This window comes from Cygnus olor, chromosome 3 (assembly GCF_009769625.2).
Source record: "Cygnus olor isolate bCygOlo1 chromosome 3, bCygOlo1.pri.v2, whole genome shotgun sequence".
Taxonomy (NCBI): Eukaryota; Metazoa; Chordata; class Aves; order Anseriformes; family Anatidae; genus Cygnus; species Cygnus olor.
In genome coordinates, this window is record NC_049171.1 from 26217138 (window position 1) to 26241638 (window position 24501).

At 38.4% G+C, this 24501-nt stretch overlaps 1 protein-coding gene and 1 long non-coding RNA gene across 3 annotated transcripts in view; both read right to left on the bottom strand.

Moving 5' to 3' along the window:
- Window positions 1-1284, bottom strand: part of BMP5 (bone morphogenetic protein 5) — a 55175-nt gene extending 53891 nt beyond the window's left edge. The window contains exons 1-2 of one of the 2 annotated variants that reach the window (XM_040553308.1): window positions 1043-1258; window positions 79-446 (exon numbers count right to left, since the gene is read on the bottom strand). In XM_040553308.1, coding sequence (XP_040409242.1) covers window positions 79-328 — 250 coding nt within the window. In that variant the 5' untranslated portion in view covers window positions 329-446; window positions 1043-1258. Of the gene's footprint in view, window positions 1-78 lie in introns of both variants that reach the window. The other variant, XM_040553307.1, reaches the window with a different exon arrangement.
- Window positions 1285-5721: 4437 nt separating this feature from the next.
- LOC121068277 lies at window positions 5722-9773 on the bottom strand. The gene is made up of 4 exons (XR_005818772.1): window positions 9125-9773; window positions 7593-8672; window positions 7428-7493; window positions 5722-5980 (listed from the first exon to the last, which is right to left on the bottom strand). It is a non-coding gene; the product is annotated as an uncharacterized LOC121068277 (long non-coding RNA).
- Window positions 9774-24501: the final 14728 nt, after the last annotated feature.

A 24501-nucleotide genomic window follows, 5' to 3' on the forward strand; every position in this document is an offset into this window, starting at 1 on the left:
GCCCCTCTGAGCCCTCCAAGATCAGGCTAACAGTTAGTCAAACAGAGCAGAAACAACAAATAAAAAATTTTGACCTACCTAAATTGACAAAGCTCATGACCATGTCAGCATCATTCAGAAAGTTGGTGTCGTGCAGGCTGGCTAAGGGAGGATTCTGTGTGGTCAGGGGGGTCATGCGAGATAATTGTATTCTCCGCGAATATCCATTTGGAGAGGCAGGGTATCCTTTCCGTATCCCTCTGCTCTCCCCTGCCATGGATCCCTTTAGTGAATACTCCAGCTCCTCAGTATCCTCTTCATTTGTCATGGCATTATACAGGTCCAGCATGAAGAGGGGTGCAGATGAAGCCTGCTTTCCTGGTGAAAATGGTCTGGGTCTGTGAGGTAGACCCAGGATAGAGAGAATCTCTCTCTGAATCTCCCTTCTCTCATGGTTCCGCAGCCTCCTGTAAATAAAACTCGAATGGACATGATTGTCTCCTAAAACTCCCTGTGCGTGACCCACCAGAACCCAGCAATTCCAGAGCAAGCCCACGAAAGCTTTGAACGCAGTTAGGTTCATCTTTGAAAAGAAAAAGAACAAGGAAAAAAAAAATCTTTTCTCCTACTTGTTTTGAGTTCCTATGAGGTCTGCTTTCCCAGAGGCTGAAAAACAAAATTTACCTATTCTTCATGTCAATGTCATCTCTAAACGTAACATCTTTGGTGCTTTCTCTCCCCCCACCCTGTTTAAATATTATGGAATGTGTCAGGTTGCAGTTATTTCTAAGAAAGCTGAAATTCAGACTTCCAATTTTCCACTGTTGTTATCGTTTTTTCTGCATTTATGGAGCAGAAGACCAGTATTTTGTCAGCTGACCTAGGCATTCCTATATAAACCTTAGATAACCAGGTCTTGGGTGGGGAGCTGTATTAGCAAGAGCTGTTCTTCTGACACATTGTAGTTCCCAGAGTTATCTTCCCTTCTTATTCTGAGTTCTTCGTACACCTTGCGCTCTTCCCAAGATAAAATCCTGAGTCACAGATTTGTCTTGATCTGTACCTTGGTGGTGTAACACATATTTGTCCAGCAGCCTGGTGATAACTTTAACATCTTTTGAAGCGCTTGAGTGTAAAGTAATTCTAAAGCATGTACTAATCAAATTAATGTGTTGCCATGAATTTACTTGAAAAAAAAACCTTCTGTAAATCCATTCAACCCTTTTCAGCTTCTCAACTGTTATTTCCAACTCTAGCAGGCACAAATATAACAGCTCTCTTCAAGAGAGATCTAAAGACTAATGTAAGCACAACCCTGCTGGGAAAGAAGAGGCTTCTCATTGTAATTTGAAACGGGTATAGCAAAAAAGTCCTTAACCCTTCTGTTGCCAGACAAAGCTTTAACCCCCCCCCTAACATTCCCCCCCAGCTTACAGTAATATACCTAATTTGCCTATCGACTGCTTCTTTTCCTTGCAGCTTGCAGAATATCCCAGCAAACAATTTTAACTTTAGCAGTTTTAGGATATGTAGATAGCTGAAGGCATGGCGTAACGTGGAAGCTCCTGCGAGCCTACTTATGAGTATATAGTTTCGTAACCTTGAATATGAAACCCTTATAACAGACCAAAATAGCATCCTATTAATTCCAGAAATGTTTATATTTTAGGTAGGTTTAGCAAACAAAGGTGACCTTTTTAATAAACTCTGTAGGAAATTTTGTCGGTTAGGCTTGATTCACTCTTCTCTAAAAATGTCGGGAATGCACTCCGAATGAAAACAAATTTATTCAGCAAGTGAGATTTCAAGTTGTGCATAGCCAACGGTGTAATTAAGGGTTATAGTCACAACTTTCATAAACTGTAATTTGCAATGATAATTTATTCAAAGTAAATTTTGACTCATAAACTGTTAGACTGCATTTCCCAGTAAATATCAAAAGCTGAGATTTAATCCCACAACCTGTTATTAACTGGAGAAAGAAACAGCTTTACTGAAAGAAAAAAGAAATATTAAACAGATTTAAAAACTGCTACACATGCAGTTAAGATTTAGCTTAGGATTTTATGACAGCCAGCAACTTGTATTTTCCTCTCACTAAAACAAAATCACAGTGTTAAATTTCATACTGCTCAGATTGTTTGTGGTCATATTTTCTCACTCCTACAATTTGCCTCAAGTCTCGGGGAAATTTTCCTTTGAAGGGGGTGAGGGGGTGGGAGGAGGACAAAAAAAGTTAATAAAATACACGACACTGAGGAAAAAAACAGGTATATAAAATGCATCCTGTCGGGTTTTCCCTTACATGACTCGCACCTACTCAGCAAATCACACAGTTCTTGAGTAAACTTGGGAGTGTGACAGCAAGTACAGTCACACCCTAAGAAGCCAGGAACAATTTATCTAGTATATTAAGTACAAATGAGCTTTTCTCATATATTGTGAGTCCTGGTCTACATTTGCAGTCCAGTGCAGCTATCGTTAACATATAGCTGATTCTCTCCCATAAATCAGCACACATAATAGACAATGCTTCTACCAAGGAAGGATTTATCTCATACTAGACCTGCTGAATTAACACTGAAATTAATTAAGCTATTTAGCAAAAGTCCTATTATTCTTAGTAGAAAAACAGTCAAAATCAAAATATGCTTTCTGTCCTCATTAAGGGTTTTCCTCAAAACCCATTTGTTACAAGAAAAATGTTATTTCTGGTTTTGTTTTGCTTTCACTTGTTCTGCTCAGACAGCTGTAATGATACATGGGACTTTACCATACATATGTCTTTTTTGAATCAGCCCATCATGTATTTTGCAACAAGGTTTATTTCTCTTTTCCAGCAATGTATTTCCTTTTTTTCCCTAAACATTCATAAAAGCCAGTGGATTGATTGCTCAGAGGATTTAAGTCCTCAGCCCATCAGTACATCCAGCAATAGAAACTTCCTATATTATCCCACTAGAGTGTCTGGTGTTCCACATTTAGTTAACCTTTTCCTATTTAAAAAGCCAAAAATGCCCTCAAGTTTGAGGATGCTGTTATGTTGTAAACATATTTCTAGACAGAAACTGAGTAGGAAAACATATAACCTAGTAATCTTATGTTTGATGAAAACAGCTCCTGCTATTTTCAGATGGAGCCACAACCAAAGATGCAAACTAAATACAAAGGATTTATTTTACGGCAACCTCCCCTACACCAAACATCCTTGCCTAGAACGTAAAGATAAAACTATTTTTATTAGTATAAACACAATGTCTTTTTGTAATAAACCTGCGTTCCATAAACAATCATTGTTAACGTGGATATCTCATGTATGGGAGATATAGCCAGGTCTAAAACTGAAAGCCTTTGCTAGAGAAATGAAAGGACTTTGTAATAGCTGATAGGTCCTATTTCATATTTCCAATATGAATCAATTTACTTCTAAAGAAAAACACCACATACAATTTCAGCATGTCAAGATATTTTATTTGATAATACATAAAAACAGATTGGCACAGATATCTGGATTCAGTTTAGGTTGGGGTTCAGTTTCAAAGTCACCTTAGATCTAGGTTTCAAGTTTTACAACAAAAAATTATTCCAAGTTGTTTGCGTAATATTAAAACTTAAAAAAATACCATGTTCATGCCATTTTCAGATGCATTCAAATCTAAATAATAGTTGAGGTCAGTATAAAGTATTGACCCAGAATCAAACCTAGGGATTTGAATAAGATGCCCCAGAGATTCCGGCATCTAAGACTGAAATTCTGGAATACAAAACACACACATGGATTGACTTCCTTTTTTTCCCCAGATGCTCAACCTGGAAGCATCATAAGAAATTAACTGACCAGTGCTCATCCAGCCCTTACAAAAGTAAGAAAATATAGGGGAAAAGCAGAATGACTGCACAAATGAGCTCACATTTGGGACAGACCTTTTGGAGGGAGGAATTATCCAGCAGGCTACTGCAGTCATTAAGGGTGCAGTTGTTTGTATGGGCAGTGCCTACCACTCAAAAATAAAATCAGCAGACAGCATCCCACTGGATCCTCGCTGTCACATCAACTGTGAGTGATTCAACACAACAGCAGGTCTCTGTAACTGCCTGGCACATGCAGAACAGAATAAAAGGCTGACCCTCTCCAAGATATTTGCAGCCTAAATCTGAAGCCTACACTTGCAAGTTGAGTGATTCTGCTGGCTCTTTCCCCCTTAAAGACCAGCTAAATTTGGCATTCGTACTGTGCATAAACAGATGACCCTCTGTTAAAAATGTGTAAATCTGTCATTGCTGTCTCTCTGGAAGGTTATTTCTGAAAAAAGGTACATGGAGCAAGACGTTTATGAAAAAGTTTCATGAAAGCAGGAAAATTATCAGGGGTTCAAATTACAGACTCCCCAACAAAAAAGCAAAAAAGTCTTCTGTACTCTTCCAGGGACAGAAACATTACACAGACATCCTAGTCAGGCATACCTGTTATACTACCTGCATCTGAGCTGGATTTACAATGGTATGGACTGCATGAGCTGTACCTGTGAGACTTTGAACATAAATATGCAGATGTTTGTGTGCTCCAAATGTCCAATCCACAAAACATGTATGACGTCTTTCACTTTTTCATTTTTAATTTATTGAGTAGAATGTTCTATGGAAGCTGTATTCTTACCCTGCAAGCGTACCACAGAAAAATGAAGATATTTTTCTGTCAATGAAAGATACATCTCCTAATGCAAAGGGAATTCCACTTATAATTGACAAAGTGTGAAAATTGGCAGAATTAGCTGCAGAAATTGGCAGTTAGAACATAAATTGATTACGATGCTTGTAAATGTAGCTTATCTATATAAAAGCCTTTTACTTGGGATGATCTTGCCGTGTTTGCTAATTGATAGACAGGAATCATTTCATGTGCAAAACCACTACTGCTTCTGGAACAGAAAATTTGTTCAATGTGATTACTTTATTAAACTTCATATCGGGATGGAAAGATAGCTGTGCTGTGCTCTTCAACCCCAGGGCAATTTCAGGGTAATCACCAGGGTTTTACCCAACATCTGAAATCTTTACATGTATTCCTGAGGACTGTTAAGCGTTATATAAAGACAGGGCTTCTGTTTTATGCTGCAGGCAGAATGCATCGCAAAATAAAGCTTGCTATGTACAAGTGTTCAATACTCAGATTATGGAGCAATTTATCCAGTCACCAATCAGCTTCCTGTAGCAAAAGAGTTTTTCATTCAGGATTTCAAAAGCTCAGGCAAAATCACAAATCATCCCAAGAGGTAAGTCATCAAGCATTTTATAGATGGCATTTAATAGAACACTGTTTAAAATTTACAGAAAGACCTCCAGCTTTAAAGTATAATCATCTGGGAAGTTTGTTCTATTCATAGTACACACACAATGTTGTAAAGCTATCCTCACAGAATACCCTGTAGCGTTAACAACATACTCTTCTTTAAAGTTAAAAAAAAAAAAAAAAAAAAGTAGAAAAATCATTTTGTAATCTGCTTGAAGACTTACTGTGTTCGAGGACTGGGAAAAAAAAAAAAAAAAAGAACTTGTTTCACACATACTCTTTGGAATACATGAACCACAAAATATACAACTAATAATACGATCCAACATCAGAGTGTTGTCATTTGCATAATTTACAAACCCAAAGAGCTCCCAGAAATCCCTTCTGGTTTACAATAAGCCTCTAATTAGTTAAAGAAAAAAAAAAAAGGGGGGGGGGGGGGGGGGAAAGGAACTGCACTGAGGCAAATACAAAACACTTGGACAAGAGCAACATTTATAAGTAGCAAAGCATAGCACTTTTAAAGTAGATTATTCTTGGCTTAGCTTGCAGACGGGTTTTATTGTGCCCCACCTGCACACTGGTACTTGCTAGTCTCATTGTTCTCCACCTAAAGTATTTCCATTGTCATTTTTTGTTGTTCCCATGCTGTCCCCAGTGCTTTTTTGGGGAACCTCTTCTGCCTCTTGCTGGCTGCCTTTTTGTTTTCAGCTACAAAGAAGTATAAAAATTCATTCCCAGACTGAGTTCCCTCAAGTAGCTGCAATGCACTATTGTTCATTTCTTGAAACACTCTACCTATCTAAATTTAGGATTTATTTCTTCCCTCGAGCATTTTGCCACTAAGCTCTATAGCTGTGGCTTTAGCACCTCTGCTGGCAACTGTATGATGCAGCAGTCTCGCAATCTTTTTGTAACTGCAGTTTTGTTTTTATACCTTTTTTTCTGTGCCTTGTTTTGCACATGCTACCCCTCTCTTTCCTGTATTTCCTCCCGTTATGTCTCCTTACTTTTGGACGTGCTGCTTCTGATGTCACATGGCCTTTCTTTACAGCTTTTAAACTGTAAACCTTTTTCCTCCATCATCTCCATTGTCTTACTCCTTCCCTGCCCTTTACATTTCTTCCCTCCCTCCCCACATATCTGTAGACAGATGTTATTTTCTTCTTTTAAAATGACTTCCTTTGTTTAGCAATATGCTTCCCCTTTTGTAAGAGATCATCTGGCCTCTCAGGCAGTACAAGAGGAGCTGCTGCTCCAGTACTTTCAATTAAGTGAACACTACCATGAATCATGCAGTCCTTGAGAGAGCAGTCATCTCTTGCTGTTCGAAGAGGATTGCGAAAGAAAAAGATATGCATGGGACCACTGCAAGACTACATGCACCCTAAAGCCTGTGGTGTATGCTGGCTGGTCTTTCCATGTGGACCTCTTCAGAAGTGGCGATCCATCAGGGAGATAGCCCAGACCCAGCTAAGGAATTGGCAACAGCCCAACTACAAAATGTCTTCACACAAACAGCATTTTCAGGAAAACTGACAACATCAGAGTTAACCAGGAACCAGCAATACAATACCTGAGATTTTGTGAACAGTCCAGTAACATTAGAAAACGGGTGTTCTGCCAGCAGTACTTTCATACCAGCTCAGTCAGAAAGGACATTATTTGTATCCTTTGTGTTTGTACTGAACCACAAGAACCCGAAACAAGTTAGCAACCAAGCTCAACTGTGACAGTCAAGCGTGTGAACACATCAGGGAAAAATTTGAACTCTCCAGGGTTGGGTCTATTCAAATAGACAACGTGCAGAAGCAGCGTGGGGGCAACAGCCATGACACAAGTTTTTAAAATAAAATACTGCCTTCCTGAATTTCTCTCATTAGACCGTACTCCCTTCTAGCACATAATGCCTTTATCTTTCAAAATGATTACAATTTGCCACAGCTGATGGATTTTTTAAAACCCACAATGGATAATTGTTGCCAAAATTTACTACTATAAACAGTCTGTTCAAGCCAGCGTGTGGTAAGCTGGCAAAGCAAAGGAATAAAGTGAAAAGATCGTCCGTGCTGCTGGCATAGAAAACTCACTTGTTTTCCTTAGTGATTTGTTAGAGTGGTTGAGAAAAACTGAAATACTTTACAAAGTATTTACCTACTTTACACTAAAATCTGTATATTGGAGTTGAAACATCTCTTTAGCTGCTAACCTTTCCTTCACGGACCTGGAGGTTTGAAAACAGGATTTGCATGATGTTAAATAGAATAATGCATGTATCTCGTGAGACAGGGTTAGGCAAGAAAAGCATAATTTACATCACAACCTTTGCATCCAAATCTGCAAGGTAATCTAAACAGGGAAGAGATATACAAGTGGTCCTTCATTTCTGCTTCCTTAGCTTCGCTACCTTTAGTGCCTCTTAGCATTCAGACCTTTAATTTGGAACAAATGGTATTTCCTGGAGGAATTCTAGTTAAGCCATGTAAATTATAAGACAGCTACAGATGCAGACTGGGACTGCGAACAGTCTTTTCCTTTGGGGAGTAGTTTCACAATGATATTTTCATGGTTTTTTACTATTTGTTGTTCAGTGCTACTCATCAAAAATGTATCTGCCTCTCTAGAAAATCAGCCCTGGATCATAAAAATAAACTGTTTTTTGTTCATTTATAGCTCAGATTAGGATGATAAACGGGGAACTTCTGCAGTTTACTCAGTTGTTATATCAATAATGCTCAACAGGTATAGCTTACTTCAGCATAGCCCAAGTACACAAGTACACAGGTGTACCATCTCATCGTCATTTTTCAGAGATGTCCAATATATTGCCTGCTCATTTTTTCTTTTTTTTCTTTTTTTTATCTTTGGTGATAAAATGTGTACCGGGACAAGTTAATGAGAATTTTCTCTGACTTCCTGACAGCTATTTTCCTCATCATCCTGTGAGCACTTCTAGAAAAAGCATATACAATAGGCTGCTAAGAAAGTTTCAGCCTTGGTCTTGTCCACCCAAGACCCATGAGACGCTGTTGCCTCTGGCTCCAACCATGTCTTCCTCTGGCATAAGAAGGTGCTGCAGGTCTCTGCTGGGAGCTGGAACACTGAGGTCAGTCTCATGGCCGAAACATTGTCCAACGATTTCTTCTGAGGCCCAGGGTTAACTCATTTATGTTTGTTCTCATTTCTTCATTGTAATTCAATGTTAATTGGTTTTCACTATTTTTGTAAAGAATACTGAAGTTTGTTTTCCTGTATTTATGGATCTTTGAAGAACTAAAATCCTCTGCTTCCAAGCAATGAAGGATACTCTTGATGCTGACGAAAAAAAACGAAAATATGTTTATACTACAGGATGGTCTGAAAGCTTCAAAACCGTAAAACTTCTGGCTCGTTTACTGCTCTCCTAAAAAAGCAAAAAGATGACCAAACAGATTATTTATATTAAATAAAAAATAAATAAGTAAAAAACAAAAGCAAAACTTTTTGGTCTAAGAACTTCTTTGCCAAGTTTCAATCTAAAATTATTTTTATGGCTAAGTTATAAATTGCTTAAAAATGGGGTTTATAATGGAAATGGTGACAGACTTAACTATGGCGGCACTAGCAGGCGCCAGCATAATTACAGTCTTCTCAAGACATAACTTATTACAGGCTACGCAGCAGAGCCAGTATTTTGTATTTTAATTAAGAAACCTGGATTTTGTTTGTAATAATTGACTGTTACGCTGCCCCTCTTGCCAGGACACCCTTGTAAAAGAGACTGTTGCCTGTAGTAGTCTTTCTTTGTTAAATATTTTAAATAAATTTTATACTGTTGACTGGAAGATCGCATGCATTTTATAGGTCATTACTAACTGTCTTTTGGTGACTTCAGATGCTCTATATTTTTTAATGGAGACTTTTGTCCCTCTCATCTGTGACCAGAAAAGGTTTACAGGACCAGAAAACGTTTGCAGCTGAAGCTTCCGAAGAGCGCAGTGCTGCGGGACCCGCGCTATCTGCCCCGACCTGCAGCGCACAGGGCGCAGCTAAGATGGCGCCCGCGCCGCCCAATATCCCCACGCTGTCGCACGGCGCACCGGGGTATGGCACCGCCTCAGGGGGCGACTTCCGGCACCCCGCCGCTGCTTGCGCTGCGTGCACTGCCCGCACCCGGCGACTTCCGGTCGGGATGGGGCGGGAGGCGCCCGCTCCCTGCTGCCACCTGCTGGGGCCACAGGCACGGCCACGGCCACAGCCACAGCCCTCGCCCCCCGCCCCGGCTCCGTTGCCCTCCGGCCGGTAGCACGAACGGGCTCCCTCCTGTCTCACAGAGGGGCTTCACGTTTGGTTTAGGTTCAGTTGGAGCGGGTATTGCTCCGTGGCAAACGGCAGCAGCTCTGTACGTGCGCGCTGCCGAGTTGTGACAGGAAAACTGCGCTGGCAGTGAGATGCTCAGTGACATGCCCAAAATTAAGCAGGTCACAACACCACTTGTGCCATTTAACCACTTGTGCCATTGAACGTCCTGCAGTATTAACGCCCCCCACACACACAAATGAGATAAATGGAAGTGTGTAACTTTTTTACCTGAAAAAAAAAAAAAAAAAAACACAAACTGAAGCAGTTCTAAATATATTTCTCAACATCTTTTTGGTATGCTTGAATTGCAGTGGGTATGGTGAAGGCTCGGCTAGAAGCGTTGCTCACAGCTCCTTTATTTCTCTCCTCTTGGCCTCAGAATGAGACTATTCCAACAAACGCTATACAGTCATTTTCCCCCAGGGTCCATCTACCAACCGGAGAGATTATCAAAGTTAATTATGTCACTTCCTTGCTTCTTTCCAACACACTCCCAGGCTAAGAAAAAGAGATAAAGGAGTTACCAGCAGATCTCTCCCTGCTTCCTCCTACAGGAGTTTTGCCTCCTGCCAAGAGGACCTTCAACGAGTCTTTGCTGCCTTTGTATCTTGCAAGTGGAGCATGTGGGAAAAAGCAAAGGAGATAATCTACCAGTACAAGCTTTGAAAAAAAATAAAATCAAATCAAAATTAAAATTAACAAGAAAACAATTGCACTGTCTTGTGATTTTCTTTCAGGTCCTGATACAGCTATTGGTATTACATTACCAAAGAGTTGTAATTATGTCCAAACAGCTGAATGAAAATGGAAATACAGTGTTTGTTTTTATTTTGTGTCCTTGGAGAACAAATGCAAAGTGGAGAGAAATTTAAGGGAAAAAAACAGCAAGAAAGTCCGTAGAAAATGCACAGAAATTATACCGCGGGCCTTCCTCCAATATCTATATTTGAGGTTTCAAATATCTCAAGTATCACTCTTCACCAGCTATTTATTAGGTGACATTGATTTCAACTGTGTGAGGAAAAAAGGCTGGAAAATATGCTTCAGTGATAAAGCTCAGGCAGAAAAACTGGTGAACAAGCAATAATCTAAGGGATGACTGGAAAGACTGGAAGGTCTGAGCCTTGGATGCCTGCAACCAGCCAGGGTCCAATGAGGTCCCAAAGAACAGAAAAATCCAATTGATGCAGTGGTAGATCACTGTCTGGATGCTGACTCCCACTCTGCTTTTAATCATGGGAAAGAGAGAGGAGCTTTTAAGGTGAGATTTCAAACATGGCAGTGAGTTACCTCGCAGCCAGTTCCAGTCAGGGGCGCAGTGGGAGGGCAGCAGCAGCCACAGGCAGGGTGTCCTGGGAGGATGCACCCAGTGCTGCCTGAGCAGGACTGGAGGTGTGACCAGGGAAGGAGGGTGGGGTACAAACACAGGGATTTGGAAAAGACAGTAGATTTGAGGACTGATGATGAATAACTGCATGAACTGCTACTGTAGGTTCAGTTCTATATTTTGTTCCCCTTGGATGTATGCTAAAACACCTCTTGATCCTCGCTTATATTGCGCCACACACAAAATGAGAGGGGCAAACGAACAGGCTGTGTGTGACAATGAAAAAGAAAGAAAATACCAGCCCCATCATCTGACTCCTTTATCCAAACTGACTAGACTGATTGCCTTGACATCATGTTTATCAGTTCCACATGTTTTTTGGTTTGGGGGCCTTTTTTTAATTCCCAGCAAAGGATACCTACAAAGGTGAAAGCAGAAACCAGTAGAGTCCATCTCCTTGGAGGGTGTATTTGACCTCAGCAGCTTGTTATTTTCTGCTATAGAAGGGAAGTGAATAAGGCCTCTTTAAAACAGCAAAAAATGTGAAAAAGAAGATGCATTTCAGAAATAAAATTACAAAGGAAGGTGTAGCAGGAAAATCAAATAAAAAAGGATAATTCTGTCTTCTATGGTCAAAAGAAGGTCTGTATACACAGGAGTCCTTGAAAACCAAAAGCTTTTCCTCTTCAAGTGTCTGGTAATTTGAACTTGAGTTATTGTCAAGATTTAGTCTATTCAAGAACAGAAGAGAGATAATGAAAAATACCATGGGGAGTGTTTGGTAGAAACCAGAATTAGTTATCAGTCTCGCAAGAATGATATGCAAACAGGAAACTAATGAAGCTAAATCTCTGCCACCAGATATCAATGACAGAAAAAAAATATAACAAGTAGAATAAAAGATTAAGGCTTCTATTGGAAATAAAATACTGTTTTTACGAATTTGTTGAACAGAACTTTCTATACAACATATATAAGAGCTAAGAGCAAAAGCTTCACTTTGTTTACCTAACAGGAAACCTCTTCTGTCTCATGTCATTGTGTAAATAAAAGGGTCATTAAATCTGAGATCTCCTCAGGAGCTGAGCAACAGGATTATGTAGTATCATTAGCAATTGTAAATCTGTGTGCAGGTTCTGCTGCAGCCCTCCATTTGTTCTCCAAATGAAATGTGGAGCATGATTACTCCTCAGCTGGAATTATTCTGGTGACTTCTGTCATAACAGTGGAATGATAGAAAACGTTGGCCAAATCATGCAGCCTGTAGTCAGGCAGTGCACCTAATTAAGTCAGTGGGAGATTTTTCCTTCATGCTAACTGTGGAAATTGGCCCGGTTTCTTTATCCACTCACAGATCAGGATCCCTGTCTTCTTTGTGCGGCACTGGCAGATGGTTTGAACACTGTCTGGCTGCTCAATGTGATAACAGTCCAGCCGATGATGTACCAACTCTATCCTGCATAGGGATGGCTCATCCTGACTAGGATTTAAAGGTGTGTATTACAGTGTGCGAGCAAACTCATTCTAGCTAGCAGTAAAATGTACTCTGGCAGAGTTCCAGCAGAGCACTTAATCATATTCTTATCAGTTAAAAGGATGACTCAAATACTTCAGATTATGAACACGCTTTTATGCCTTGTTGCATCACACCCAGAATGTCTGCACCATTAGCCTGTATTAATATTAACCAGAGACTAAAAGAGATGAAATGGGAAAGTGGGGTTTATAGTGAACTGAAATTCCAAACACTACAGCACACAACTGTGATATTTTGATCCTACTAATATTTTTCAAATGGTTTGTACAACCACCTGTACAACAGATGAGATCTCTGATTAGAAACTTAAGTCTCTGGTCTTCAGAGGAGTATTAATATATATATATATATATTTAATAACTTTGCTTTTAAGTCATCCTAAACCATCCCACTTATATTTAAATTGGTGTAATCAGTGTTTCAGCTTCCGGAGATGGATAAGAACATCCTAAGGTCTTTTATTTTTCTAAAATTAGTTGTTTTTCTTGCTATGGATGACAGAGTATTAAAAAAATCAGAAACTCTTGTAATTGCATAACATAGTCCCAGCTGCGAATGGGTGATGACCAAGTGAGGTTATCAACAGTGCTACTGATCAGGCATGAGTCTGGCACATTTTATTTTTTTCCAACCGCATGCACATTTTGCCTTCTGAACCACAGGCATGCCCTACTTTTACACACTGACCTGCTTCTAATGAATTAATACAAAAGCCTGAGTAAGTTTTATACAATGAAGTAATAAAGAACTAAATACTTACTATGAATTATATAAAATAAATTGATTTTCACTTACTGTGTTATTTGATGAAAGGTAATAAAGGGAATGCACCAGTTCCAGATAACTTCAGGGATTAAGTCTCAAAAGACAATGATTGCATTCATTTCAAGTTGCAGAAATGCATACACAAACTAGAAATAATGATAAATATTTGGAAAAATACTTCAAATGAGAGAGAATCAGAAGTCTGGTAAAGCAGAAGTAGGACAGCAAAAAAGGGAAGGACTCCAAGGACTCCTAAATGAGATGATATTGCATATAAAGTTTTTCATTGCAGCTCAAGAAAATACAAGGGAAGTCTGGTCATGTAAAGAATTGCTCAGTGTAAGCTTCTCAGGAAAAAAAAATAAATTAAAAATAAAAAATAAGAGTTGATATTTTGACCCAAATCTTTGCAGTTGCTACCACTCTGTTAATATATAATCTTTAGGTTAAAAATGGATATTTTTTACATCCCTGAAAAAAAGGAAAGTTAGCAATAACTTGTAAAAGCAAGCCCCCATCGTTATTGTTAATGGTAGTATGAGGCAGATACTAATGAGAGTGAGTTCACTCCCATGCCCAGCAGACTTATTTATCAAAAGAGCCGAGTAAAAGCAAAGACACCCCCCCACAATCTTAATTAGCCCAATAAATGACAAGTGAAAAAATAGCAGTTGGTTTTCACATGACATTCATACTTCTGAATAAAGTTTGCACATACACCATCATTTGCATTTCCTATTTTACCTCCCTTTTACAGCAATATGAAATACCTGCCATTTCATTTAGATGATTACTAGCTAACTAGAACAGTTGACACACATTGCCCATTACTTACATCTCTTCTTATTTCACAGAGGTGGCTTCAACTCGAAACTGATCTGTTTCCCCTGACTTCACCATTACAGTGCCAAATTTGGTTTGACAGAAACAATCCAGTTCCCTGCTGGTGACTAAGGTGGAACTTCATATCATCCTGCCTAATGACAAGCTCTGCATGAGTCTCAAAATTACTAATCTTGTAAGCTTAAGATAGTCAAAAGAGAGAAATGGGTATGGCCAACGCACATTTCATGTCTTAGACACCGTCACCATTCTCAGGTAGGTACAAGGCACTAGCATTCAGTGATGTACAATTCTACTAAAAGGACAGCAGTGCTCCCCAAATGCTCTTCAGCTTTTCCATTTAGCAGGAGGTAGATGTGGGAATGACTATGTAAAAACAGTTGTGGGTGGATTTGCACTGTGTGGTTCTTCCTTAAGTATGGAGGAGAGGGAACAAATGAAATACACTGTGACAGCAATCTGTAGTAGCAGAAAGCATCCACCTGACTGAGTTTATCTAATACATCTAGAGGTCGTTTTCAACACAGGTGTGGCATTTATTGCTCACACTACAAATATCTGTGTGTACACAATGCATCACTCCTCATTAAAATAACTGTGGTACGGTTACAAACCGAGTATATCTAGAAGAGAGGATAATACTGAATATTATCAATTGCTCATAAAAGTTACTGATATTTTGATTAAATTCATTGATCAAACTATTTACCAAATATCTCAGTAATAACACAAATAATAAACCAAATACATATTTCAAATATCTAATATCTATAAATAATTAATTTTAAATCTGTCAGAATATGGGTTAAATATATTATATGATAAATTTTATTCAACTCCATTAATAAATTTTCTTAAACAATCTTAATCCTACTTGATGGTCATGCTAGAGTAATATATGGCAAGCAGTGGGGCTTCCCTTAGAGTTTGGTTTTGTACAATAACAGAATTCACCTTTGCGGAGACATACAGATTTACTATAAGGAGACAGCTATATGACAATCTTGATAGAAATGTTAGTCATACTGTGGGCAAATTTAATAAAGAAATAAATCAAACATTAAAATAATTCTCTGAGGAAACTTACTTCATTTGAAGGGAGAAATAAAGGTTCACCAGTAACCATAGTGAGCTCGTATTATTGCCATTGTTTTTATAAGTTGTTGCCATGACTTTTTTGACTTTTGGGCTAGATTGGACTTAAAACACAACAGATGGCTACAATTATGTGTCTGTAACTTTTTTTTAGAATAACTAAACAGAGCACAATAAAATAAACAGGCTTATATTCCAAAGAGACTCTCACAATTTAAGACAACTATACATAGTTATTAAAAAATAAAATAAAAAAAATAAAAAAAAATAACTCTCTAGACCCTATACAATAGGAATAAAGCCTAAATGAAAAAACAGTTTCACAAATATGCTGTATGTATTAAGGACATGATCATGCCTGTAATCTAATTTCTTCAATTAGCAATTTCAGGAGTACTAAAATGAAAGCACATTATAATTTTGTGAATATTTGGGGACCAAGGGTGTATTCCTTTCAACAGCAAAGCTTCCACTGATTTTTTTCTCAACCAGAAGTGCTAGCTTGGGCTCTTAATAAGATAATTTTTAAATGAGTACAGCTTAATTGCAATATTTATTATCTAGAATTAATGCTAAAGAAGACTGGATCAAATGCTTTTCAGAAAAATAAATTTATTTAATTACCTCATGTTACTTCAATTTCTTTATCAGTGGACTTAGTAAATGAGAAAGAGTTTAATAAGCCAAAGGAAAAAGACTTGTGGAAAGGAAGAGCATACTGGCTAAACAACGGACCACTAAAACTGCAAAACAGTGTGATGTGAGCATCCGTACGTATTTAAGGCTTTCTTATGTAACATGGATTACTTTAACAAAAAGCACATTGAAAAGCATAAATGGCGTTTACTACTGAAAAAAAAAAAAAAAAAAAAAGTATATCTGGCATGGAAAGTCAGCTAAAACATTGAGCTTTCTAGCTTTTTCCCCCCTCTTTGTTAATTTTTATTTTTAAATGTGGCTGTTTATTTAATTCTTCTCTACAACTTTTCAAGCTAAGTCATTTATGATCATGTATTTTAGAGACATAGAGAATCTACTTGAGACTTCAAGTCTTATTGACAATGCCTTGGTCACTCTCTGCCTGGGTAGGTCAGCAAGGAAACGTCAATGGTATGGGAATGAGCCTTTCTGCTTCTTTCGCTGCTAAATTCAACCCATACAGCAGAATTCCACAGTTTAGCTGCCTATCTCTGACTAAAGCATAAACTGTTTTTTTCAGAATTCACTACCGTCCATTCGGTGACTACACGACCGTATCTGCAAAATTCATGTGTCAGGCTGAAGATGGGCAACCTAAAATTAATAGCATTGCCCTCATTAACAACATAGTCCAGCTAAACTTCACAGCCTGTGGATCCTGTGGACACATGAAGAGTACCAGCAACTTAGACCAGTCTGAAGCCCCCATTCTATGTGCACGTAATCCTCTATTCTTCCTATGAAAAGTAGACATAACTTGCCTAAGAATAGTCCTTTTGGGGGTCTGGAGACCTAATGGTCTGACTTTCTAAAAGTCAGAAATTATCTAAGATGTGAAAGCAAAGGTGACAAGCATGAGAAACTTAGAAAGGATAATAAAAGCACAATAAATAATAATGCACAGGCGAGATGTCCAGTTCAGCAAAGCCTTCCAGCACACACTGCCCTTTAAACACACGCTGAAATTCACTGAGGCCCGTTCCTTTAAGTAATCTATTGGATCTAGGATAAGTTGTAGAATAGAGTAAGTAGCAAAAAAAGCCAACAGACATCATATTTTTCAAGATTTATTTCCATGCATTTACCAAATCTCTGCATACTAAACGAGGTAAATTTGCCTTCATGGTGTCCACAACTTTTAAAGTATGATGATATCAAACTCAATTTGCTGGAACACTCTAATTTTAGCTAGAGCAAAATTCTTAGTAAATCTAAACATAGACAATTTATTCAGTCTGGCTATATATGTGTATTCAGAATGCCAGGGAAAATTGGAAAACACATTTTCTGTATCACTGAGAGTTGTTTCAGAAGTGTCATGGAAAACTACAAAGAGTAAAGGGAAACAGTGCTGTTTAATGCTGGCTAGACAAAGACTGGGATGGACACTGATTAAGTTTAATCACCAATAAAACCTGGAATTTCTAATTTGACTGACATGTTGTGAGCATTGTTTGTAGAAAAAGCTTTGCTGAAGGATTACGCTGTACAAATACACTTTCTGTGTTCAGAATTACAAAGCGTAGCATTTGCTTAATTCGGTTTATTTTCAGTGCAGTACTGATTTGTAGTGCATGGAACATGTTTTGTTCCCTACTTCAATAGTTCCTTTAAAGTCATCTCTTCATTTTAACTCTGGCTAGTTAAATGTTTCCTAAGAATCTTTATAAGCAGTAGAGGACTACATGAAAAAACACAGAGGACGCCACATGAAAAGGAAAACTCTACTGCAGTTCCTTCAAACCAAATTCCATCAGCTTCTGTTGAAATCATGAACTCACCACTTTCTTTACGAGAGTGAAGCTGACACTCTTGAACCCAAACACTCTCCAGAAGTTTGATTTTATAAGATCTGCTGAAGGATGAAACAGTGAGGTCTTAGATTTGCCTAACAGGTGGAGAGAGATGACCACACCAAAGTGTAAAAGGCAATTGCCAGATTGGTGCAAAGAGTTTGAGTTCAGTCATGCAGAGCTATTTATATGAGATTTCTCCTACAAGAATCCTGATGGGGGAGTTTTCTACAACTTGCTCAAACACTTCATGGAAAGGAGATTAGTTTGGCTTTAATTTAACCAACTAAATTGAGTGTTATTACTGGAAACAGCTCTAAGCTTTTCAATTCCCCTAATGAGGTCCAAACTTCTATGGATGCTATCACCTGAGACTACTGTAATATTTTATTTGGATTTAAATCTTTAACTTGGCAGCACTGCTGCGTCTCCGTGGACACCTCTCATTTTAGTTTTATATTCTCCCAGGTGGTTGATTACTTATCCCTGTAACAGGATTCCTTTTCATATCGAGGAAGCTCTGACCTCTATTCCAGCACCGTACTGAAATTTTAGCAGACATGGGATGTTGTTTTTGTTTGTTTTGTTTTGCTATCAGGACCTAACAATCCATTATATTGGATTTATGTGACAGATTTTTCAAGGCACCTTAATTTGCTGAGCTTCTTTGATTCTTAATGTCATTTGGAACTAATCTCTTCTGCTAACATGAAAGCAAACTAAGAGCCAAGATTTTTATGGGAGACAGGAAACGTATATTTAAAGGAGTGTTGTGTTATCTTTTACAGCAACAACAAAGGGAATATAGACCCAAATTTACCCCCAAATGACATAGTTGATTTTTCAAACTGGTTTCAAGTGTAAGTCTTCTTGGAATATTTATATGGTATCCGCAAGAGCATTAAAACCTTAGAACCACAACCACAAAGCAGAATTACTGGCTGCCCTTGCCTTCTGTCAGAGAAGTCCTAACCTGCATGGAGCTCTAGGAGGTCTCAGATCAGTTGGAAATGGCATCAGGAGAAGCTACTTCACAAAAGGAACTATTAACACTTCCTTTGTCTAACGCTTTCCCTCTGTTTTATATTTAGCAATAGAAAAAAGAGAAAAAAAATCATCTTGGCAGTCATTTCAACCAAATTGTTCTTTTTTTTTTTTTTTTTTACATGTATAAAAAAAGACTTTTCATACATAAGAAAGGATATTTCTAGACTTTGGTTAGACTATGATACCATTCTGTCTTACAGATACCACTGGAAAAGTTCCCTAAAGCAGTGTGGAGAGAAGAAGCATTATACAGTTCAGAGAACCTTCTTCCAGTTCTGGAATAAAATGTTTATTTAGGTTAATTGGTCTCTATTAACTGTTGAGGACAAGTTGATTTCTACAGTGCTCTTAAGATATTTATATAGTAATTGCTTCTTGAGATATACGATTTGTGAAAGAGTAGACCTGAAAATGCTAGCTGAGAAGACAAGGATGAGCTCATTTAAGAAATACAGTTAACATAAAGCATTGCTTCTACAAAAGAGAAGAGACATCAGTTAAAATAAAGGAAACAAGTTTGACAATGTTTATATTGCTTGCTTAATAAAAGGATGAAGAAAGGAGTGCAAAGAAGCCAACATCCAAAATAAAGGGAGATCTCTAGTAAGTTAAAAAATAACTTGCTTGTATCAGCACTCGTATCAGTAAAGTAATATAATGGCCTTCCTCAAACTAAACTATAGACACAAAGGTATCCCTTGAAAAAACATTTGTGATCTGTTCTTGCTTATACAAGTTAATAATTTAGAATTTTGGGGGTAGCATTAGAGTATTTTCACTCTGGGAACGATTTGTGATGCCAAAGGTGTGGAGGTGACTTCAGGAACTGTTAGGAGGTCTCCTTTGTCAAGCAAGAAAGGGTATCTCAAATTAATTTATGCTGAGAATATTTACCCTGTTGACATCCAGCCAGCCCCAGTTGCCTTCTCCAGAACTGCATATCCTATTCTCTTACTTGAGTCAACAGATCAGATACATCTAGCTTAGAAATATATATGTATATCTGAGATAAGTTACCCCACCGCACTCACTGGCAGCAGCTCATTTTATCTTCAGGTTTTATAATATGTATTGTGCCTAGGAAAGCCTATACTGGCAGCAGCACACAGCAGCTAACATAGATGCAGGCATCTGAAATAGAGAGTGATGAGTTCAGACTGCTTCTCTCTGCCTCTGGCCATAGTCCCGTACGTGCCCTCTCTGGCCAGCACAAGCGGTGCCTAACTAAGCTCTCTGGTGATGTTAGCTGCTAAAACCAAGGGAGATTATGTTGCCTATGTGCAAGGAGTGATTTTGCAAAAGCCTGTAACAGATTTTCCCATTACTAGCAAAGGTCATACTCTGACTCTAAATTGCCTTTTCATACCCATCCCTAACAGCATAATTTCAAGCCCTAACTTCAGCGTATCAGACAGCAAGAGTCATTCACAGAAAAGATCCCAGATTTTTTTTTTTTAAACGTGGAATAACTAACGCATTTTCCCTAGGCTTTCTTGGAAGTGACTGAACCTTCTCAGCCAAAAATTTCCACAAAGTTCAGCCTGAGGTAGAGCCAGGATATAAAACACTGCCCTGAAGAAGTGTTACAGTTCAGAAAAGCATAAGGAGCTGAAAAATAGGGTTTAGGACTGGCAATATGAAAAGCACGGGTGATTCTATTAGTCTCCGTAATGCACAGTTTACATAAAATCTATGAAACATTTCAAGTCACCAGGACAAGTTCAGTGAGTATAAGCTAATTAAGGCAAACTAACTGAGCTCCAAGTGTTTTGTTTGGAAACTTTCTACTGATGCTCAGTAGCTGTTCTGTAGATATAAAACAACAGGGTAAATTAAGGGAGTTAAGGTCTTTGACACCTTTTTGCATTCCACTGAATGTTTCAGAATGTATTATATCACCCTCCACCTGAGAGGTAGCTGTGTTTCTCCAGTGTTTCCAGCCAGCAGATGTTATTGACGCCAAACTTGTATGGAAAACATCCACAGTAAACAATGGCATTAGCAACTTCAGTGTTTGTCTGACAGTCAGAGAAGCCCTTAGGGAAAAATAAATCAAAGCATAGATACATATTTACATACATGCGTGTACACTAGAGGGAGGGGGATTTCTATGTATATGTGCAGTGCATATTTGCTGCATTATTCAGTGAAGATTCCAGCTGCTGGAACTGCAAATGCTCTAGGAAGAGCTGGCAAAACAAGGACTACTGCTCTGTCACGGTGTTGTACTAACGCCACATTGAACTGAACATCCATGAAAATAGTGAAAACAATCATTGGGTAAAAAGTTTGCCATACAACAACTTAATATGCTACCTAATATAAAGGACTTAAAATATATGTACTATACTATATATACAGTCTCAAAACAAGATACAGTTTATATTGGAAACACTCTAGTGATAGTACTTGCTTTGGATTATTTGCACCTTTGCGTCTTGTTTTGGTTCAGTCTTCTATGCATTTATTTCATATTGAAATTTCTATGACCCACGTATGGTTTTGATGCCGCATCAAAGACAATTTTGTAGTCAAACCAATCATGTAGTCATATATGATTAAATTTTAACATTTATTTGCAATAATTCAGAGAGAGTGGGCCTACATATTCAAAGGTACCTGGCTAGTATATGATTATATATATTTGTAAGAAACTCTGCAGTGTTTGGTCAAAAAGAGGATTTAAATCCAGTATTTTTTTTATGAGTTGCTGGATATTCTGGCCCAAAGTATCTTCTGCCATCTAGTGGGCAAAATGTCTCACAAACTTCTTCCACATAATGATGAGTGCTTTCAAATATCTGCTTGTCGATTATTACAGTCAGAACACCCAACTTAAAATGCATTTACTCCAGTATATAATGAGGGGAGGATCTTACAGTATTTAGTCCAAAGAAAACCAGAAGGCATCAAAGATCATTACTTTTCCTCTTGGGCTTCAAAGTAATTAAATACCTCACGTAAATACATTGGAATTGTCTGTCCTAAGAAGCAATATATTAGTGTATTTACAGATACAGTCACAATCCTGACCTTGAAGTATACCTCTGAAGCCTGAAAAGCTGTACTGAGTACTTTCATTGGAGGAAAGTGGCAGGACTACAACGAGCTCCAGTGGTGTTCGTCCATGTTTCCACAGTCGCAGTAAATGAAATTATGTCTTAAATCCAAACAGACGTAGCACAGAGAAGTGTCTGTGCCTTCTTTGAGGCAATGGGTGGTTGGTGGGTCAGGGTCAATGCACAGCAGCTTATCTCTGCGGCTCCCTCCTTCTCTAATTTTTCCTGTTCTTCAGCAAGGGTCCTACAGTCCCTCTTGGGGATGTGCCGGGTCCACCATGGAGCATGTCCTACTCTTCTGACCTTCCTGTTCCCACTCAGTTCTCTCATCCTCTCTCTCCCCTGGTGCCTCACTCTGTTTTTACCCTTCCTTAGATACATTTCCCCATGGCACCGCTGTCTTGGCTGCTGGGCCCAGCCGTGCCCTGTGGTGGGGCCCTTGGAGCTGGCTGTGACCGGCTGGGGCCAGGACAGGGCAGTCCCAGCCTCTCCTCACAGAGGCCACCTCACAGTCCCCTGCTGACAAATTCTGGACACCCATATATAATACACCTTGGGGCATAGAGGAGTTGATTAACATGCATCTGGGTTCTAATTAGTCATTACTTAGTGTAAGGTTAACTATGAATTGTTATATTGCTTTCCCTCCACTAGGATCTCTAGTAAATATAAGCATCAGGGGAAGATTTATTGTTCCTGTCTCAAGCCCACTGTTTTTCAAGGGCCGTAATGGTCTAAGCATTTATACTAAATCTAGGCAAAGGAAAGGGAAAGGAAGGGAAACCCACCAAAATAATAATAAAAACAGCAAATAAGAAAAACAAATACCCTCATTGAACTCCGTTCTACTGGGTGATAAAATATTTCTGTCTTGGGTATGAAAGGAGTGATCCAACCCCCTCTTCTGACCATCTGGTGAACTCTCTAATCCTGAAAGAGAAGGAAAACACCTGAAACTGTTATTTCTAGTCTTTTGTCTTTACTTCCTTATATGCACCACAGGTGGTCCTTCCAGGAACAATCCTGTTTCAGGTGACCAGGTACAGCTGAGGACAGGCAGATTCACTGGAAGCACACCAGAAGATGGCTTTTGTTGTCATCAAAAGCTAGCAGTTAACGTTCAGATGAGTATTATCTGCCCTGCATGTCAAATCTCCAAATGGAAAGAAGAGATTAAACAAACTGTTCTGTGTTTACATCTGAACCTCACATTATATAGTTCTCCTAACAGAAGATGAGGGGGAGAGGAAGGAAGGGATAGCCAAAGTTGCATTAGCTCTGGTCTCAAAGCTGCTGTCCTGTTGAGTCACCCAGGAAGGTACACTTTCCACTGTGGAGCTTCTCAAGCAATTTAGAGTTACTGTCATTTACAGATGTAACGTTATAGAAAACACCCAATTTGTTAGTGAAGCTTAAACCTACAGGCTTGTTCAGAGCATACTTACAGCCAAAGGTCAGCACAGAAATATCTGGGAGATTCATCTGGCATGTGAATACCTGCTACAGCTGGTACAACTCATGCTTGATTTAGAGCAGAAACTGAACCACCAATCTTCCACATCCACAGTGAGTGTTTATTACTATTTGCTATTTTTCACTGGCTGAAAAAAAGCTAGATGTTTGCTACCTAAGCAGCTGGCCTGAATTAGGATTTTAACTCCAGAAAAAGAAATATAGATGAGGAGAGATCTAGATCTGGCACAAGCAAAGCAGATTGGGACCAGCACTGCAATATTAAAGTTCTTGAAAATATAGACCAAGATGAATTTATAGCTACTTAGAAATTTATAGCTACTTAGATGAATTTATAGCTACTAGAACAGCACAAAAGGGAATTAAAGTTTAGCATTAAGCCAACAGGAAAAAAAAAAAAAAAACAGTATTCTTTACTTTTTTGCATTATCATGAAGAATTTTATTTACTTGAAAATCCAAACACAAATGAACTGAACTACCTTGCCATTCAAAACTGATTACAAATCTTTGCCAGACAAGCACAAATAGCCACTATACACAGATAACGTAATGAGGTGACTAGATAAGAAGCTTCTTTCCCCCTGAAAGCTATGCAAGATAACATTAAAAAAAAAAAAAAAAGGTGCTGTAAAGAATAAAACAATACATATTCCATGATCTGGAAGTTATTCCCATTTATGCAACGAGATTCTTTATGGACATGTCTTTTGAATTTTCTGTGCCTCCAAGATCATTGTGAAATGTAGGTGTTGAAACCACTTCTCATGCTGTGAAACTTCATAAGACTTTAAAAATGGATTAAAATTGACCAACAAGAAAAGGGTGGCAACAGAAATCAAGATTTCATGACTTCCTGTCTTGGGTTCTGTTCCAGATGAAAAAGCAGTTCAGTGAGAAAACAAAATGCATCAATTTATCCCTTGGTTAGGTCACTGTGATTACACAGTTTCATTGGAAAAACACAGATTGCCATCTTATTTAAAAATTATAATGTGAATCACAAAATTAGAGATAATGTTGCAAATCATCCTGATGAGGAAGCAGAAATAAAGTTCTATACATAATCATAAAACTGACATTGTTTCTTGATTCTCCTGACTAACCAGGCAGTTTTAGTTTTTTCTTACTTAAACAACTCTAACTTATGTTTTCTTTTCTGAGTTTTCCTGACTCACCAACAATAGGGTGCAAAATTTAGTTTAATAGAGAAAAGATAAAGTTGTCATGGGGAGATGGGGACCTAGGGAGTCT